General features: G+C 40.3%; 1 protein-coding gene across 3 annotated transcripts; it reads left to right on the top strand.

Annotated features, from left to right (window-relative positions):
- Nucleotides 1-1,687: 1,687 nt before the first annotated feature.
- LOC147544124 (uncharacterized) lies at nucleotides 1,688-20,262 on the top strand. 3 transcript variants are annotated; one of them, XM_086674127.1, is made up of 5 exons: nucleotides 1,734-2,224; nucleotides 6,632-6,883; nucleotides 7,229-7,373; nucleotides 7,470-7,593; nucleotides 19,581-20,262. In XM_086674127.1, the coding sequence occupies exons 1-5, from the start codon at nucleotides 1,877-1,879 to the stop codon at nucleotides 19,762-19,764; spliced, it is 1,053 nt and encodes a 350-aa protein (XP_086530253.1). In that variant the 5' UTR covers nucleotides 1,734-1,876; the 3' UTR covers nucleotides 19,765-20,262. The 3 variants fall into 3 exon arrangements, with proteins under 3 accessions (XP_086530251.1, XP_086530253.1, XP_086530252.1); XM_086674126.1 differs by having other exon boundaries at nucleotides 6,632-6,911; nucleotides 7,221-7,373; XM_086674125.1 differs by having other exon boundaries at nucleotides 1,688-2,224; nucleotides 6,632-7,373.
- Nucleotides 20,263-20,340: the final 78 nt, after the last annotated feature.

Below are 20,340 nucleotides of genomic sequence, written 5' to 3'. Positions count from 1 at the left end.
CCTTCTTACCACCAATAGAAAAATAATAGCTCAACTCAACACCGTAGTCATCCCGAAACTTCTCTTTAACTTCAGCCGTACACCAATCAAGATGTTTTCTAATGTCTTGATCCATGATACTAGCAACAAGTTTACTAAACAACTTGGCATCCGAAGGTTTGAGAACGACATCAGAACAATCATGTTTCGGTTTGTACTCTTTCAACAAAAACACAGATTTACATCCCAATGGTGCCACGACATGGACTCTCCAATTGCATCCAGGTTTTCAGCAAACGGCTGTCACACGGCCTGGTTCGTTCTTGATAAATTTGTAGTTATTCTTTGTGGCAATGGTATATCGACCAAGAGCGTGTCAAAAAGCTGTCACACCACCGGGAAATTTTTGCCCAATCTCAGTAAATATGTCGCCCCATGATTCACAGACTAACTTCTTATCATTGTTTTAAGAAGTAGAAAGTGCTTTATCGGGTGCCGTAGTTGCTAATTCTGCAAATGGAACGAACAAATAATTATATGCAATAGGATATGAACAAATGCTTCAGACATTAATACGAATGTTACGAGCATGCCTATTTATGTTTAGGTTCAATGGGAAATGTACCAGACATTTTGACAAATGTTTAAGCGTTATTTAAAATGTTACACAACGACGGAGTATGTTTGTATCAAAATAAAAAGTGTTCTCATTAGGGAAGAAGTTTTGGTATTTTGAAATTAATGTTTCTTGCATTTTAACAATTGTTTTGGCCACAATAGAAAATGTTTACAACACATAGGTAAGGTGTTCTGACCATCTGGTGATAAACATTTTAGAAAATGTTCCCGGATTCGCGTAGAATGTTTACATTAACTGTAAAGTTTTGTAAACAAAACGAGTGTATGAAAAAACTTGTACGGAAAAACCAAAGAAATAGAAACATTTCTGAAGAACAAGGATGAACAACATGAAAAAACTCAAAATCTTCAAGAAAATATAAGAGGACAACAAAGAAATAGAAACATTACCTGAACTTTTTAAGGTCTACAAAAGAAAAAGTAAGGTAAAACAAGTTTCGGAATGAAGGTGATGACGGAATACGATGTTTGAAGATGATGAAGGAAGGTAAAACCAGTTTTGGATTCTTAAGAAACGAAGGAAGATAATGAATGTTTACAAGATTTTCCTTCCAAAACGAGGTTTGATTCCTCTGGTTGAAGAGGATTTGGGTTTATATAAAGAGAGAAAGCTCGAAAAGATTTTAAAGAAAGAAAGATATATGGATACGATGTTTGAAGATGATGAAGGAAGGTAGAACCAGTTTCGGAATCTTAAGAAACGAAGGAGATAATGAATGTTTAGATAATGAAGGTTTGATTTCTCTAGTTGAAGAGGGTTTGGGTTTATGTAGAGAGAGAAAGCTGGAAAAGATTTTAGAGAGAGAAAGAGATGGGTTTCCATATTTGAGAGAGAGATGGACGACGGTTTTATAGGAGTGAAAGTGGTGAGTGGTTGAGTATATGTAGGAGGCTAAAAGAGAAATTATGAAAAAATATGAGGCCTTAGAGATACGTTTTTGAAACGGATGGAGCCTAGAGATGCGTATTTGAATTTGATTCGTGATAATATTGGATTATTGGATTTTTGGTGGGTTTTTATTCCGGGTTGGGATTTATTTCTTATTAGGGCCCAAAATTTGGGTGATTCATTAAAAATTTCTTTATAAATACCCAAAACAAAATGTTAGTAACTTGGTCTACTCTGTAAATAGGAGCGGCCACAATGATTATTGTAGGTAGACCGTAGACCATATCCTCGGAAATTTGGGCTGGGGACTAGTGAGTGAGAACAAAACGACGGTACCTAGTAAATTAGGCTAGGCCGCTAGGGAGAGCGATGGCTTCGTCGGGGGAAGGATTTCCAACTTCATTGATCCGAAAAGTTCAGATCTCGCTCCGACAAGAGGCCGGTGTCGCCTCTTTCCACAACTCTGATGTCCTACTCGATCCTCATGATAATAATTCTTCTTTCACTATCAGTGAATTGATCGAAGGATTCGATCCATCAATTCCTTCATACCTCAGGTGTAAGCAATGCCGTGGAGGACTACTAAGAGGGGTTCAATCAATCGTGTGCGTCTATTGCGGTGCTCAACAGAGAAATCAGATCCCTCCTGATTCAATCCCTTTCAAATCTACCTACTCCTATGCCTGGTTTCTCCAGTCTCTTGGCTTGAATGGTTCGGTCAGTCTCTATTCTTCCTCACATTCTTTCCATTAATTACTTTCTTTTTAAGTTAATATTATTAAGCTAAACAACCAGTTCTCCTCAAGATGTTATTCCTTCTAGCTCTTTTACTTATCTGCATTTCTTAAAAATCACTTTCACTATGAGAATAGTTCATATGGTAGAAGGGTTATCTAGCAACCAAGAATGTAATGTCTAGGTCCTCTCAACTCATTGCCAATTGATTTTGAGTTTCATGACCACAAGACTAACACTAGCTTGCAACCTTGAAGAGGACAGCTTTTTGCTCTTAGATAGATGAATGGGGTGGTACCAGATTAGAGCTTGTAACCCCTTGTTGCCTGTCGAGATATATCCGAATGAAAGGGTGTATGGTAAGGGCTTAACTTAACCAGGATAAAATCACTACAGTATAACATAACCTTATATTTACAATTTTTATCGACTTGCAAGATTGCATGATAATTAATGAACTTTTATGACATCGTTACTTATCACTTTTCCCATGGTTAATCTTAATTTTCTGAATGAACAAGGTAACATGAGAGTTTTTTATTTTTTAAATTTATAGATAATAAAATATTAGACATCTCAATTGAGTACGACATGTAGTATTTTTGACAAGTATGATAGATCTTAGAAAAAAAATTGTATGTTTTTATTAACCATCGTTGAATATTTTCTTAAATCTGTAGTAGAAAAAAATACATAATCAAAAGGGTAACGAATAAAAGAAGTTATTTTGTTTAAGCCATTACCTTCTCTGAAGGGAGTGTAACCGAACAAGTAATCGGTATTTTTTAGCACTTCAGAAATTAAGTGAAGGGATAAACAGCAACAACGAAAGAAGTGCCAGCCATCAGCCATGGGAATTGAACTTCTGTCATCAAAGTGGACAAAAATGACCTCTACCAGTGCAGTTGGACCAAAGCTGCATTAAAAATGGTATATTTAAGTACAAATACTATGGAAACCAGCCTGGGCTGGTTTAAGCAGTTCCACCTCTGAGTACGATGTTCGTCCAAATTGTCACAGTTGGTATTGGGGTGTATGATTAATGAGGGTGAGTGATTTGAGGTTTAAAGAAAAGTTTCGGGGGAAAAAAGTTACAAAATCCAAAAAGGCCAATCCATTCATGATTTGGTTCGGTTACCAAACCAAAATCTACCTAAACGGTTTTATTCGGTTGGATCGGATACAGACCGAATAAAACCGAGCCAAACCATGAATGGATTGGCTCGACTTGGCGAGACTCGAGGATCGGATACAAACTAGTCTGACTCGGTCCACATTCCTGACTACTTAGCACTAAATACTTGTAATTAATCTTAAACTTTATAAAAAATATATACCTTTCTTTGCTGATCATTTTCCCTAATTTTATAAGCAAGTGAAATGATGCATTGACTAGAGGGACCAGTTAAATGTGCAATGCACGTTTATCTTCTTGCCTATGTAGTTGGTCTCAGACTCTCAGCCGAGAATCTCGGGTCTCGGCTCTCTCCCGAGACGAGACTCGGCCGAGACACCGAGTTAGGGTTTGACTGAGAATCTCGGGTGTCTCAGCCGAGACAGACCTAGACCGAGACAACATCTTTTAATTTCTTGGAACATTTTTTGGAAACTTTAAGTTCTAATTGTATACTATTATTTATTACCTCCTTAACTACTTATTATATCAACAAGTCTGCATGACCCGCCTCTTTGGACTCCCACTTGAACCGCCTGTGAGAGAAACAAGGATTTCTCTCTCCACGTGACTGAACATGTGAGAGGAGAGAGGAACTCTTGTTTCTCTCACAGGCGGTTCAAGCGGGAGTCCCAGGAGGCGGGTTGAGCATACTTTTTGTTATTATATTCCCTAATGAATCTAAGGTAAGTAGCAATACTATTATATAGATATTTTAGGTCTTATGCCTTGTACAAACTTCGAAAATTCTATAAAAACTTCGAAAATTTTAGTAGATTAAAATACAATATTTTTATTATGAATGATTAAAGTAGTTTTATGTTTAAAATCTAGAGAATTGTGAGGTAATGGAGAGTCAGGTAATTAAGCCTATTCCTTAGTACTTATTATTAGCTAAACATGTTGACTCGGCTGAGTTTCTCGGTCCATCTCGGTCTCCTGTCGGTCTCGGCCTTCCATCGGACCGAGACCGACTACATAGCTTCTTGACCTGAAAATACTAAGGTACATTGTCAACAGGTAAAGCAGCATTTGGTTTTCTTCTACTCCCCAAAAGGTTGAATTGATAAGTTCTTGCTTCCTTGCAGTATGAATGTATGATAAATGTTTAGTGCAGTTGACCATCTTGTTAGAAAACATGAGTAGTCATTTCAGTTTCTGAAGTTTCAATTATTTCCTGTTTAAAACAAATTCATGAATGTTTGGTGCAGCACTTCACTAGTTATCTCAGATTCGCGCTGCAGGTGAAACTTTAGTTGTTCACTTGTCTAAAGGTTTTGATGTATAATGGTCCCCAACATAATCAGCTCTAGGGTGGAACTTTAGTTATCTCAAATTCTTACTGCAGGTGGGACTTTAGTTGTTCACTTGTCTAAAGATTTTGATGTATAGTGGTTCCCAACCAAAGCAGTACGACTCGGCCGAGTCAGCCGAGTGACTCGGTACTCGACTCGGACTCGGACATACACCGAGCCGAGTCGTGACTCGGATCTGACTCGAGTATGATTAGGATATGGCAGTCTTTTTTCTTTATTTGTCAAATATGTTGAAGACCAAAGTGATTAACTCGGGCTGACTCGGCCGAGTGACTTGGCTGACTCACCCCCTGACTCGGACTCGGACCTTGGCCGAGCCGCCGAGCCGAGTCGTATAATCAGCTATGGGATGGGCTATAAATTTAACTCATTCAAAAAAGTAATAACGACACTTCCAAATAAAAAGTGTTTGATATTTTCTCATTTGTTTGCTGGCTATGATCAAACAATAACCATGTATAACAACATCCAAAGTTTACATCTGAGTCTTGTGGTTACACTCTCAGAAACGAGGGCTACTCGTAGCATGTCCTCTAAGTACCTTATTAAGCTTGCTTGTAGTCATTCTAGCGAATGATGACAAATGATGTGATAGAGATAATGAGTTCAAAGTACTTGACGACGACCTTGATGAGAAATTTTATGCATTTAACTCGCCGAGGTCGAGTTTTCTCAAGCCCAGAAGAATTGATAGAGATGAATGGCAACAACTGTTTAAGGCACTATGTAGTTGGTCTCGGTCTCGATCTCGATCTCGGTCCGGCCGAGACCGAGACGAGACAGAGACGGACCGAGATTCTCGGCCGAGACAGAAAGTGTAGCTATTAGCTAATGGCCTACTACTAAGGCATAAAATAAATTCTAATCTACTAAAATTAGGTTCTTGTGTTCTTCACTTCTTTATTAGTTCTTAATTCTAGTTTTTACTACTTATTCTAACTTAATAATTGTATAAATAAATCCTATTCTACTATAATTTTGAAAGTTTCTAAATAATTTTAAAAGTTTCTATAAGGCATAAAACCTAAAAATTCTATATAGTATTATTGCTATTTGTATTAGATTCATTGGGAATACAATTAGTACTTAAGATTTAAGAAGATAATAAATAGTAGTGCACAATTAGGTCTAAGAGTTTCCAAGAAAAAAGTTCCAAATGTTCAGAAATTACTGTCTCGGACTCGGTCTCGGGTGGTCTCGGTCGAGTTTCGCCGAGAATCTCGGCCAAACCCTAACTCGGGGTCTCGGCTGAGTCTCGTCTCGGGAGAAGGCCGAGACCGAGACGAGACCCGAGATTCTCGGCCAAACCCTAACTCGGGGTCTCGGCTGAGTCTCGTCTCGGGAGAAGGCCGAGACCGAGACGAGACCCGAGATTCTCGGCCGTCTCGGCCGAGACCAACCACATAGTTAAGGCATATGGGAGACGTCAAAAAAAGGATTGCAAAGCCTAATTTCTGATTTGGCATGTCTTACATGAATGGTTCACTTAGAACCTTGAATAATGTGGGCCTGATCCACATGTATTTGTACTAGTTTCTAAGTATTAATTAAGATGGTCAAGTGCCTTTAATGTGTTTAATCTCTTTTATGATGTCTTTTTAGTTTTTAGTGTCCTAGCAGTTTATATCCCAAAGGTGTGATGCCTAAGAGCTCTAGGAGTGATTCCTAGCTTGTACTAGTATGATGCTAGTGTTTGTCTATAATATAGTCAAGTTGTTTTCTTCTTCAATTCTATTTTCCCATTTCTGTCCTACATCATGCTGACTTCAAATTTTTCTAAAGAAATGATGGTAAATGCTTATTAGTGAGTGCAAAGTAATACCCTAAATTCGTTAGATTTGGTGGTTCATTCTTGAGTTGACATTTATGCAGAAGAATAATATCGTGAACATGTTTCAGGAGGCAATTATTGCATCAACAAATGGAGATCGTGATTCATCTAAAGGACGTAATATGTCAAAGAATGAGTCAGTTCTGGCTGATCTATTTGATTTAGAACTAAAGTGGTCTGCGGAGTTGAAGGAATCGGAAAGTACAACTATTGATAACGCACCATTTCAGAGTAAAAGTTCTTTGAACTTAGCAGGAGTAGACCTTGACAACTTTTTCATTGAGCCGGGGAGGGATGCTACAAGTGTACCGAAGGAACCGGTAGCGTCTCCTAAAAACGAGATTAAAAGTACAGAATCTCATGTATTTCCTAGTCATGAAAGTATTAGTTTGTTTGATAGTGCTCAGTCGTCCAATGTGGCAGTTAGGACCAGTAAGACCAACTTTGGCGTTGATGACACTCTTTCTGGTTGGGAAGCTGAATTCCGGTCTGCCAGTTCTAGAACTCTTACTGGGAATTCAAAATTGCATGACCCTTTTGTGATTCCCTCGATTGTGGATTCCTTCGTTAGCCCTGACACAGACCTAAATATTAGCAACAGTTTGGCTAGTGACTTAAAAACTGAAAATGACTTATTTTCTCTTGCATCTATTGGAGAACCAAAGGAAAACACCAATCGTCCAGCTTACACAAACGATAGCTGGTCCCAAGATGATCTTTGGCCTAGTGGAGATTCCAGAGACTCGAAAAATGAGAAAATTTATAAACGGGATGATTCAATTGTCAGTAGTGATGGTACTTCGGGCTCTGGTAAGGCACATGATCCTTTTTCAAATTCTTGGAGACAAATTACTTCAATTGAATTACCCTAATCGCAGTTTCTTAATGTGTATTTGATGGGCTTAGGTAACACTATTCGAGAAATGGAGTTTGGTGACGTCCTACAACCAGATCTATTTTCAGGTGTAACTGGGAGCGATAGAAATTTTATGCAGGTGTATAATATGCAAGAAACTCCCATCTCTAACAGGTATGTGCTCCAATAATGGTTACTCACTTCCGATATAACATTAGTAATGTTATTGTTTTTGAAAATTAGAATGAATATATTAGAAAGGGAAAACTATGTACAAAACGGGGTTAGGGGGGCTTGTTACAACGTCTCACGACATCCAAGCCTCCCAATTTACAACAACCCCTAGGAAGGATACATTCTTAAATTTATCAATTCTCCTAATCCTAGAGTAAATGATCCCTTTGATGTCTTCAATATCGATGGTCGTGTTAAGGTTCTTTTCCTTGAAGATTTTGGTGTTCCTATCACTCCATATACTCCAAATGATTGCGGCTGGAACCAGTTGCCACACTTCTCTCCTGTTCTTCCTCTTGCATAGGCCGTCCCGCTGGGTGACCATTTGGTTAATGGAAAAAGGGAAACACCAACTGGTTGAAAGGGACTTGGCAAAATCCCCAAATGCTGGAGCCTGGAAGCCACCCTACAGTGAAGGAAAAGATGATCGAGCGATTCTTCATTCTCTTTGCACAGGATGCATCTTTTGGGGATCTGAAAGCCTCTCCTCTTCAAGGCGTCCATTGTTGGGGATCTTGCGGACTAAGATAGCCCACACAAAGAAACCTACCCTAGGAGGTATCGCTTTGATCCAAGCTGACTTGGATACGCATGGCTCAAGCAGTATACCGTCCTTGTCCAGCCTTCTATAGCAATTCGAGACTGAAAGGGGCTCCTTCTCCTCAGCAATCCATGCTCGGGTAACCGGAGCATCCGTGAGACTAACATCTTGAAGGAGTTGCAGTAGTTGAACATACTGTTGAAGCTCCTATCATTTAAGTTCCTCCTGATTGTGATGTCCCAGGCATTAAGGTTACTGTTGAAAGCCTCGGCCACAGTAACATTGGGCCTCATAGCGAGCCTATATACTTCAGGGAAGCTGACTTTTAAGGCCTCCAACCCAATCCAAACATGCGACCAAAACTGAAAGTTTGATATATCGATAAGAACTCCTGTCATGAACAACCTATGGATAGGGTGTTAAATTAGGTCGATCCGCCTGGTTCTTGACTTGACCCGACCGGCGAGTGTCGACTTATAATAAATGAGCTTCAATGATTACAAAAGTTTACAAAACTCCAGGCGAGGATGGAATTAGTTAATGATCCTGCCTCGCCTCAAATAATTATGTATGAAAAGTATTCTTTTTGGAAATGGTTAGAATTAGGTCATGTAATCTATAACATGATATTGCCACATATATCCAGTAATCCTTGATATCATGTTTATCTTATAATCCACAATATGAAAAAGTATCTGATGAATCCTTTAACCCCTTGAGCAGTATGCAAAAGTTTCTGCAATCGACAACGTTGTAGGGTTATCAGAAAAAAAACTCGAACCAGTATCAGAGAATCTGAAATGTTAGTGACATCGTTAAGTTTTTCTGGATGAAATGATTGAGTTGCTTGTGATGTCAAATGTGAAGATGACGCTAAGACCTAAGGAAGTAACTTCGAGTTCTAGAGGGAACCATAAGAAGAATGATGAATCTGTAGTTCAAAACACCCACATCAGTAAATAATTGTTAAAAGTTATGTACTTCTATAAGAAATAATGTTTCTGAAGGGCATCCCTAACCTTATGAGCATAGTACTAAAAACCATATAGAAAGAAAAGTTTTGTTTATGGATCAAAAGAATATAGAAACATGAAAAGATTGAGGTCATAATTAATACCTGCTAGATTCCGAACACTTTGGAGGGTAAAATGAATAAGATATCCTTACTATTAAGAAGTAACAAAACATCAACTTAGCTACTTAATTCCCAAATTGGATCTCCAGCTCTAATTATGCTTTGCATGGGTTACCAGGCCCTCATTTGGTTTTCTCTGATTATGTTCTGACCTGAGAGTTGTTTGTGTTTCTTGTTAAAGTCATCCAGTTTCTTAGCATAAACCATCTCCATGTCAGAGTGTTACCACTTTTAAACAAAAAGCTGATTCTGAAGCTGAAGCTGTCAGGGCTGTAGGAATCTGAAAGGGCTAGAATTCCCAAGCGGGTTTGTACATGTAAATCAGATAAAAAAAATAGAGATTTTGGTATGCCGATTTATTCAGATTCTGCTATACGATTTGGGTAGCACGCCAACACTAATTTTCTCAAAAAATGCTCGAACATATTTACCCTCATTTAATAGATTATTCCAAGTTGCAATATTAGTCATCCCAATAAATGAATTTTGATTTGATTCTTTATAATGTAGTTGGTAATTCATAGAAATAAGAACTTGTATAGGATAAGGATTGGATGAGAGTTTTATTGGAGACATTTGCTAAAACAATTGACCAAAAAAATATCTGGGGGAAGCTAATATTAGACTTTTACTTATGATTTGTTGAAGTACATGTATAATTGGTGAACATTTTTAGTTTACAAAGTTAGTGAATATTATTGAATCTAAGATACGTGAGTCTCCTTAGACTCTTAGTAGTAAACTCTAAGAAACTAGTTAACTACTGTCTTACTGAGTGCTGAAATAACTAAACTGTAGTGGATGATTGGACTTCAATATCAAAACTGGTTTATCACTTCATTTATTTGTAGATTAAGGTGCTGTTTGTTTTATTTTTATTTTTTCAGATCTGAATTGGGACCCAATTCAGATTTCAGATCTTTGTTTTTTTTAATAGGTGAAATCTGAAATGTTGGCTGAATTCTTAAATATCTGAATATCTGAAAACATGTCCACTTTTTTCAGACTTCAAAACAAGTCTGAAATTGAATGAAAATGTAGGAAATGACATTTATGCCCTTGTTAAGTTTGTAAAAATGCCCCCAACACCACTGCCCGTCCTCCACCACCGGCAACCATCCGCCACCATCATTACCGGTGAACCACCACCAATGGCCATTACCGGTGGTCCACCACCACCACCACGAATGACAAATAAAAGAATCATTGCAACTTCTTTGCCAAAAAATCAACTTTGATTCATAAAATAAACATAAGATTCACTGGAGAAAGATCTAGAAATTAATAAATAAAGAACAATAAAACCCAAAAAAGAATTTTACAGAAGAAACTTTTCAGCTCTATATCTCCTTGCAAGGATTATATCGTTCAATATCCCATCTAATCCGGCGAGGATTTCAGATCTAGTGAGGGTTCCTTCTATTCGAACCTCGTTGGATTTAGGGAAGGTTTTCGTGGTTGAACCCTCGCCGGATCTGGCGAAGGTTAACTCTCCGATCTTCGTTTGTTAGATAATGAGAGAGCTCTCTGATCTTTGATCTGAGAGAGAGAGAGAGAGGGAATCCCTACCAAGCAGCCATGGGGAGAGAGTGAGCTGGGAAAGAGGAGAAAGAGAACTTATTAGGGTTTTCCAGGTTTAAAGATTTGGAGAAAGAGAAATTAGAGGTTTTTTTGTTAAAAAGACTAATAAGGGAGACTAAAGGACATTCTCATCTGGTTTGAATTAGCTTCCTGTCTCAAGGTATTCTAAATCAATGATTTTTCCTGCCATCTAAGAGCGGTGATTGGCGGCCAAGACTGAGGTTATTGGAAGTGTTAGAGGCAAGTTGCCCACTAGTTACTTGGGACTACCGTTAGGTCAGTCTTATAAGTGTAAAGCTCTTTGGGACACGGTGGTAGAGAAAGTTAATAAGAGGTTGTCTACTTGGAAGGCCAGAACTTCGTCTAGGGGTGGTAAGCTTACTTTGATCAAGTTAGTACTCTCAGCTCTCCCTCTTTATTTGTTATCTCTTTTCAGCATCCCCTGCTCGGTCCTCAAGGCTATAGACAAAAAAATATGTGATTCCTTATGGCATGACAAAGAAGATACAAAGAGAATCCATTGGGTAGCTTGGGATCTTATTTGTAAGGAATTGGAACAGGGGGGCTTAGGTATAAAGAACATGAACAAAGCTCTCTTCTCTTGTCCAAATGGCTTTGGAGGTTAGCAAACGAAAAGACAACTCTGTGGAGAAGCATTATAGTGGAGAAATTTGGGGTGGTGTGGGTGGGCTCACAAACCTATCAAAACACCCTATGGTTGTGTCTGGAAAAGGATTGCTGGCAATGCTAATGAGTTTGAGAGGATTACAAAATGGAAGCTTGGAAATGGTATTAACATCGATTTTTGGCATGACATTTGTTGCCACCAAATTCCTCTTAAAGACAGGTTCCCAGCAATGTATTTTGTTGCGGCATCCAGAAATATCTCTGTGCACAAATCGTATGATTGGGTTCGATGAGTTTGGGTGATTCAGACTAGGAGGCATCTTAATGACTGGAAAGTAGAGATATACTCCAACCTGTTGTATCTGCTTGGACTTTTCAAGCCTTCGATGGAGTCAGAAGACGCCAAAGTTTGGATTTCACAAGATAAAGATGATCTTATTGTGAAGAATTGCTATTGGAGACTTGGTACGAAATCCTCGATTGCAAGGGCAGAGGTTGATTTCAAGACCATTTGGTCTCTCTGAAAATTCCTCCTAGAGTCTGTTTCGTTACTTGGGCAGCAGTTCTTTGGAAGCTACCAACGGTGGACAATCTCCAAAGGCGCGGGATGCAACTCACTAATTGGTGTGCTAGTTGTATGTCTGCTGGGGAATCGATTAGCCATCTCATGATTTTTTTTAACTGTTCAGCGTGCCTCGAACCTTGACCTCTAAGGTGGAAAACTGCACCTCTTACCACTCCAACCAAGGGTTGTTGACTAGGATGTTCAAACTTCAGAACCATCTCATGATTAATTGTAGGGAGGCTTCGAAGCTCTAGAATTTTTTCATTGCTTCGGTAGGAAATCAATGGTGTTGCCTCGTATCATTGGAATCGCTTTTGGATGTTTGGAGAAGGGTGCCTCACAGTAAGTCCAGAAAGGACATCTGGTTACTAATCCCTCAGGCGGTATGTTGGTCTATCTGGAAAGCTAGAAACTAGGGTATTTTCAAAGACTCTTCCAAGAGTCTGGGGGTAGAAGTGGAAGATGTCCTAGGGTTCCTGTTCCACTGGAGTAGGAATATGGGGTTGTATAGGAACTTGTCATATCTTGATTTCATTTCTAATTGGGAGGATATCATGAAGTAACATCTTCCCTATGTGAATTCGCCAATTCTTTTTTACATTCTCCCCTTTTCTTATTAATTCAAACATTTTTTTATTTTTTTTAAAAACTTTGAATTAATATTGAAAGGGGAAAAAGAATACAACTGTACAGGAGAAAGGGGATATCACGATTACAATTACATGCTAATGATACCCCCCCAATTCGACACAAAGTCTAAGTAAGAAAATGCCCTAGCCCAGCCCAGGGACCTACTCCAATGGAATAGGACCCCCAAAACATCCTCCTCCTCCACCTTGAAGGCATTGGAGGAGTCCTTAAAGATGCCTTCGTTCCTAGCCTTCCATATACACCAACAAACTGCTAATGGGATCATAACCCAAAGGCTACGCTTTGATTTCTTCATGGGAATCTTCTTCCATTGAGCTAAGAGCTGAACTAGAGATTCTGGAAGACTCCAGCTGACTCCGACCGACCCAATAAAGAACTGCCACAGTTTACTGGCCTCCTGGCAGTGAATGAACAGATGGGACACTGATTCTTCCTCCTGATTGCACCTCCCGCATCTATTAGGCATTATCCATCCTCTTCTTTTTAGATTATCCAACGTAGGAAGCTTGCCTATAGCTGCTGCCCAGACCAGAAAGCTTACCCTAGGAGGGATGCTACTGGCCCAAAGGGACCTATAATCAAACAGATCCATCGACTGAGGGGGAGGCTGATTAAGCCTAGCATAGCAGTTTCTGACCGAGAGTTTATCCTCTTCATCCTGGACCCAGACCCTCACATCTTCTTTTCCTATTACCGGCTCATGTTGGTCCAACAAGCTCAGCAGGTCTGCAAATATTAGGATCTCCCAATCATTCAGCCTCCTTCTAGTACGAATATCCCAAGACCCTAAGGCTCGGTTATAGTGACTCTTAACCGATTTCTGATGGGATGTTGAGATATAGTAAATAGCTGGGTACCTCTCCTTGAGAGGAATAGGAGAGCACCAAGCGTCCTCCCAGAACTTAATATACTCCCCATCTCCCAACACCCACTTAGTAAGGCTTAAAAAGGTTTTCTCTTTGGCCGAAATCCCCTTCCATAACCCACAACCGAATGGAGACTTTATGGATCCCTGCCTCCAACCCCCACTAGAGCTCTCGAACTTTTCAAAAACAATGGTCCTCCATAAAGCTTCCTTCTCTATCGCAAATCTCCACAACCATTTCATTAGAAGAGCATCATTCATCTTCTTCAGCTCCTTGATGCCCAACCCCCCTGCCTCCATTTCCTTACACACCGACTCCCAAGCAACCCAATGGATCCTCTTTGAGTTCTCCTTATCATGCCAAAGGAACTCACACATCTTTCTATCTATCTCTTTAAGGACTGAAGATGGCATGCTAAAGAGGGACAGGTAGTAGATAGGAAGGGCTGAGAGAACTGACTTGATAAGAGTTAGCTTCCCTCCTCTCGAGAGTGTCTTTGCTTTCCACGAAGATAATCTCTTGTTTACCCTCTCAATTACCGGATCCCAAATAGTCTTGCATTTGTATGGCTGACCTAAAGGAAGTCCAAGGTAGTTCGACGGTAAGGATCCCACCACACACCCTAAAGCACTGACCTGAGCCTTCATAGGAACACTAAGAATAGCCGGCATAATGACTGATTTCGAATAATTAACTTTCAATCCAGAGGATATCTCAAACCAAATCAGGATGTCCTTAAGCTTAGCTACCTGAGCCGTCGAATCCTCCAGGAAGAAGAGAGTGTCATCTGCAAATTGAAGGTGATTGACTGCTGTCCCATGCTCTTTCACCTTGAAACCCTCCACCCACTGTTTACTCTCTGCCTCACGAAGGCAGTGACTTAAGGCCTCAGCCACCAACAAAAACAATAGGGGGGATAGGGGATCCCCCTGTCGCAATCCTCTAGAACTTTGGAATGGCCTTGTGGGGATGCCATTAAGAAGGATCGAAAAGGAGGCCGAGCTCACACACCCGAATACCCAAGATCTCCACTTATAACCAAACCCCATTCTTTCCATCACCTGGTATAAAAAGTCCCAAGCCACTCTGTCATAAGCTTTTTCCAAGTCTATTTTGATTACCAACCCCTGATCCCCTTGTTTCCTTCTTGAGTCTATAAGTTCATTGGCTATCAAAATGCCATCCAAGATCTGTCTACCAGCCACGAAGGCTCCTTGAAATGGGGAGATTAAGGTATCCATCACCACTTTCAACCTAGTAGCCATCACCTTTGAAATAATCTTATAAATGCCACTGACCAAACTAATAGGTCTAAAGTCCGAGAATGACTTAACCTCCTCCTTTTTGGGAATCAAAACGATAAAAGTATGGTTCAGCCTCCAATCGACTCTAGCCGACTCCGAGAACTCTGACACCATATCCATGACTTCCTGCTTAATGATGTCCCAGCACCTTATATAAAAGCTAAGGGGGAACCCATCGGGGCCAGGAGCTTTATCCTTAGCTAGCTCCTTCATTGCTGATTTAACCTCCTCTTCATTAAAACCCGCTTCAAGAAAGGAACCCTGCTCTGGACTAATCTTAGGCAACTCCGTGTGATCAATGGATGGTCTCCAGAATCTGTTCTCGGTGTAAAGAGTACTAAAGTGGTTGATTGCTGCCAATTCAAGCTCCTTATCTTCCGATATCATCTGTCCATTGTTTTCCAAGTTGCTGATTCTATTCCTTCTAGCTCGACAGTTGATGATTTTATGAAAATATGCTGAATTTCTATCTCCAGCTTTCAGCCATTGAACCCTTGACTTCTGCCTCAGACTAATCTCTTCCAGATTCATCAACTTCTCCAGCTCCACCCTAGCCAATTTTCTCTCCTCAAAGTCCCACTGAGATAAATCGCTTCTTTCTTCTTCGGCATCCCAAGCTCCAACCCTATCCTTTAGACTCTTAAGACTAGCCTGCATTCCTTTATATTTCTCCTTCGACCATACTTTGAGTTTCTCCTTCACGAACTGCAGCTTCCTCCAAAGAATTTCACTGTGATTGCCATTAGGAGTACATTCATTCCACCAAAACTCAATTTTATCTCGAAAGTCCTCTTCTAACATCCATATTTCCTCCAACCTAAAAGGAGCCGGTTGCCCCTTAGTAGTCTCAGTCCTCAGCAGAACTGGCGAATGATCCGAGACGATTCTAGGAAGAATAGATTGAATCACAAGAGGATATTTAGCTTCCCATTCTGGGCTGACAAGGAAACGATCCAGCAAGCTCATAGCGGGAACTTCCTGGTTACTGGACCAAGAGAAAGCAACTCCAATTTTGGGGAGATCTATTAGGCCATGCTTGGATATCCACTCCTCGAAGCCTCTCATACTGCTCGTGATCTTAGAACCATTACGTTTCTCATGAATGAATCTGACTACGTTGAAGTCACCACCAACACACCAAGGCAAAACCCATTTAGAGGCAACCAGGTCCAATTCAACCCAAAGATCCTGCCTTAGATCTTTTTTACAAGGTCCATACACTCCAGAGAACAGCCAAAGAAAACCATCATTTCTATTTTTAATCACCAAGTTAACTGAGTACATACCAATATATTGATCCACTAAGTCAAAATAATCAGAGTTCCAAATACATAGGATCCCCCCTGACGCACCAATGGAAGGTTTAGCAGCCCAACCATGGTTCCCCCTACCCCATAACGACCGAACCATAAGGGGAGTCATACAAGATATTTTAGACTCTTGCAAACAAACAAAAGACACCGACAGCTCCTTAATGGTAGACCTAACTGCCAAGTGTTTCGCAGGTTTACCTAACCCACAAACATTCCAACTAAGTAGATTCAGAGACATGGAAACTTAGGAACCCCAGCAAACGAGCTCGAATAGGTGTTCCTCTTGGTCTTCTTCATCGGCACAGTCATGCTCCATTCCAACATCTTGAGTTCTCTATAGAAGCCTGAGTTCCTCTTTTTCTTACCACTTGATGAACCTTCCTTCTCCCTCTTTCTATCGGCTAAGATCTTGGCTATTTGCCTCGCCTCCTCCCCTTCATAAACTTCTACGCTAGAATCTTGAGAATGATTCGGCTCCGGGACACTCACTGCAATGGGAGTGATCGATAATGGGGTTACCTCCTCACACTTCTCCTCATGGAAACTTTGCACTGTGATTTTCTCCTCTAGGATTAGCGCGAGAACCTTGTTATCGTTGGAGAACCCAGCAAACCCTAGTTCTTTTCCAGTTTCCATGATGTTGTCAATCCTCTCCTTCTCCACCAAACCACTGTTAGTCTCAGGCCCAATACTTGGGGCTGTCCCTAGAACCTGATCACAAGCTTGATCGCTGTCTGGGCCTGGTGTAGTTGGGTCACTCCTCCTATTTGCTGGGCCTGAAGAGCCTGGGCCGCTCACCTTAAGTCCTGGCCTGCCTACAACAACTTTCTTCGGGACATATACTTTATTAACTGGGGCCTTCTTCCTTGAAAATACTTTCTTGACCTTAGTCCACTTATCCGCTCTGTCCATAATCTCTTTAACAGCTGTCAACGCATCATCAGTTATCAAAGTTTGACCCTCCATCATCTCGACATCTAACCCCTTCTTCTTCGTACCTTCTCCTACTACCTGCTTCCCTTTGTCAGCCTTATCGGTCACCACCTCCTTTGTCACTGCTAAAAGCTTGTCTATACCTCTCTCCTCTGGTTCTTGGATGACGATACCACCAACGGGACGATTGACTTTTCTCTGTTCTGCTGCAGACACGACTTTCCTATTCTTCTCATAAGGCTTAGCTAGACCGGAAAAAGAACTGCTTCCCTCCTTCTCTTTAGGTAAGAAAAGGTTAATGTCCGGAACCCAAGAGTCTGAGATTTTGCGTAAAGGCGGGAATGCATCAGAGGGTATCTGTACCCTAACTTTCGACGGTGGATTCTCGGTTTGCCAAATATGGTGATTCTTATTTGAGATGACCTCCATTTCCGACGAAATATGGAAAGTTTCCCCTCCGACCACTAACACTTGTTTCTCCGGCATAACTCCGTTAGGTTTGCAGAGGACTGTAACTTTAGCGAACCAAAGATTGTTGAAGTTTCGAGTATCCTCATGAATTTCCACCATTTCGCCTGCTTCCTCTACCAAGGTAGAAAAAATCTTAATGTTCCAGAGATGAAACGGTATACCGAACATCTTGACCGATAGTAGGTTAGGCTCCTTAGAAACAGCGTTGCATGTTGCCGTCCACTGTCTTATGAACAATGTAACTTCGATGTCATTCAGTTCAATTGATTCTAGCTCCCAAAAAGAGTCCACATTCAGCTTTGTACGAAGAACCGCATACCCTTTACGGAAGGGCAGAATGTCAAACTCCTTCGAGTCCAAGATGCTATGAACCACCCTACTAACACTTGACCAATCTTCAATGGGAGGATACATCTCCAGCACTACCGTCTTTGACCAGTTAATGTCGCCGTTCTCAGATACCGCCATGGTAGAACTAGAGGGTTTTGAGGATTTAGGGTGAGGTGAAGTGTTGTGCTTATTAGAAGATAGTGGGTGTTTATATAGGGGAACGAAATGGGTATACCCATATTTTTTAGGACCAACCCTCGGTTTTGTAGAAAAACCGTCCATCTTCTCCCCTCTCTTTTGATTCCCTAGGTGGGAATCATAATTGCTTCTCATCCATGCATTGGGTGCAGGTTTGTGGAGTGGTGGGGGGATCTTAGAGTTGGATTTGGTATTAAGATTAGACTGGGGCTTCTGGATGTGATTGAAAGACAGTAAGAAGTTAGACATAGCACTCCACCCTCCACCCACTTTTTCTGCCGGCATGCAAATTGATCTACCGGAGTTTTCCCCCTCACCAACCCTATATGCCCTCACGTACTCTCCTCTAGAATTCTGTTCACTCTCCCACAGCCACAAAGAACCCTCCTTGAATCTTTCCATTTGCTTAGATAGATCCTTCTGAGATCTCATCTCTGATAACTACTCAAAAACTTAGCAAGGCTTTTAACTCCATCCACAGGCAGGATAATGCACCACTCTCTGTAATATCCTATCTCCACCAATCTGACCCTACCATTTGCCAACACCGAGAGAATGAATCTCTTCCCCTCTACTTGAATCTTGATTTCCTTTCCTGGAGACGAAGAGACTCTCTGATCCATATTAGGGCCCACTCACCTTCGCCGGACTTTGACCGGGACTCTCCGGTGTCAGAGCTTCTCTCTCCTCGTTGGAAGTTTAGATGAAATCTGAAAGGGTCAGTTAATTCAAACATTTCAAAAAGAAAAGACTAATAAGGGTATGTATTAATGTCAAATTTTTAATTCAGACTTAGAACACAAGAATCTAAAATAATTCAGCCAATTCAGTTCAGAAAATTCAGATTCAGACGTCAATAAAAAAAACCAACAGCACCTTAAGTTAACTACGAATCTGTTCCTTAGAAACTTTAAAGAGAACATTATCTCAAAATATACATTTTGTGTTGATGCTGAACAAACTGAAAAGAAAAATAAAAACACAGGATAATAAATACTATTGTTTAGACAGGCTGTTACATTTCTGTTTACCTGTGATTGATATTTAATTGTGTAAGTAGCTGAGTTCTTGAATCATATAACAGGGCTGTTTGAAGATTATCTGCACTTACATACTTAATTACAAATTTTTCATCTGCCTCCTTCGGCTATATTAACCTTCACAAAGTGATTACTATAGGGGATTTTGATTGTTAATGATTGTCTAGTCTAATCATGTCCCAAGCTCCAACTTGTTAAGCTTGACAGTTTTTAGTGTAATATTTTTTTGAGTTGACAGTGTCATGAGTTCAACCTGAATATTCTTTTTCAGATCTGATCTTTAAAGCCAGATTCCTTACATTGACTTTATATTCATACGTTTGAAAACTTAACAATCTAGATTATGCTTCTAATTCCAAACTCCTTTTTCAGGGATGAGATTGTGGGCGTGAACATTAATGATAGTAAATGCCCAACAGATGGCGATGAGAGTTCCAACACAAGTATGCAGATCAATCAAGCCAAATTAACTGAAGTAGAATCACTGATGTCACAGATGCATGATCTCTCTTTCATGCTTGACACTAACCTTTCCGTCCCTAAACAGGAGCACTGACTCGCCCTGTTATTTATACTGAAAATCCCGTACCTAGTTGGTTATGTTTCTGAGGTATGCTTGTTGTGTTTGTGCGTCTGTTGCACAATTTTTTTTTTATCAATTTTGGGAGTTCCTGCAAATTGTGGTGGGGGCCTGAACATGTGCATCCTTTTCTGGTGTGTTTGGGTCCTCTTTAACGGCAGTGCTTCAATTGGTATGAAAAAGCAAAGCTTATGAAATCACTCTACGATTTCGATTTGCTTCTATTTTGGCTATGTACTGTCCAAGTTAATGCAGTTCTTCCCCGCCTTGAACAGATGGTTGTAAATTGAACTACGTGATTCCATATGGGAATCTTTTTCTTTTCAATTTGTTCCCTACATTTCTTTCTCGAAATGTTTCCAAGCTTTTGGAAAATGATGAGCATTAGTGATAAGAAGGGTGTCATGATAAAATTTTACAGTTCAGGATGATGTGCAACTGTGTTTCTGAAATGTAACTACTCTCACGTGTAAATTGTCTTTTTATCTTTTTATTTTATTTTAGGGTCTTGTACTTTTGCAGATGAAATTGGTAAACTTGCAAACATTTCAA

This window comes from Eschscholzia californica, unplaced genomic scaffold (assembly GCF_041429995.1).
Source record: "Eschscholzia californica isolate CP2 unplaced genomic scaffold, dmEscCali1.0.p SCAF_4, whole genome shotgun sequence".
NCBI lineage: Eukaryota > Viridiplantae > Streptophyta > Magnoliopsida > Ranunculales > Papaveraceae > Eschscholzia > Eschscholzia californica.
Note: the sequence above shows the minus strand (reverse complement) of the source record. Positions and strands in the feature narration are given on the sequence as shown.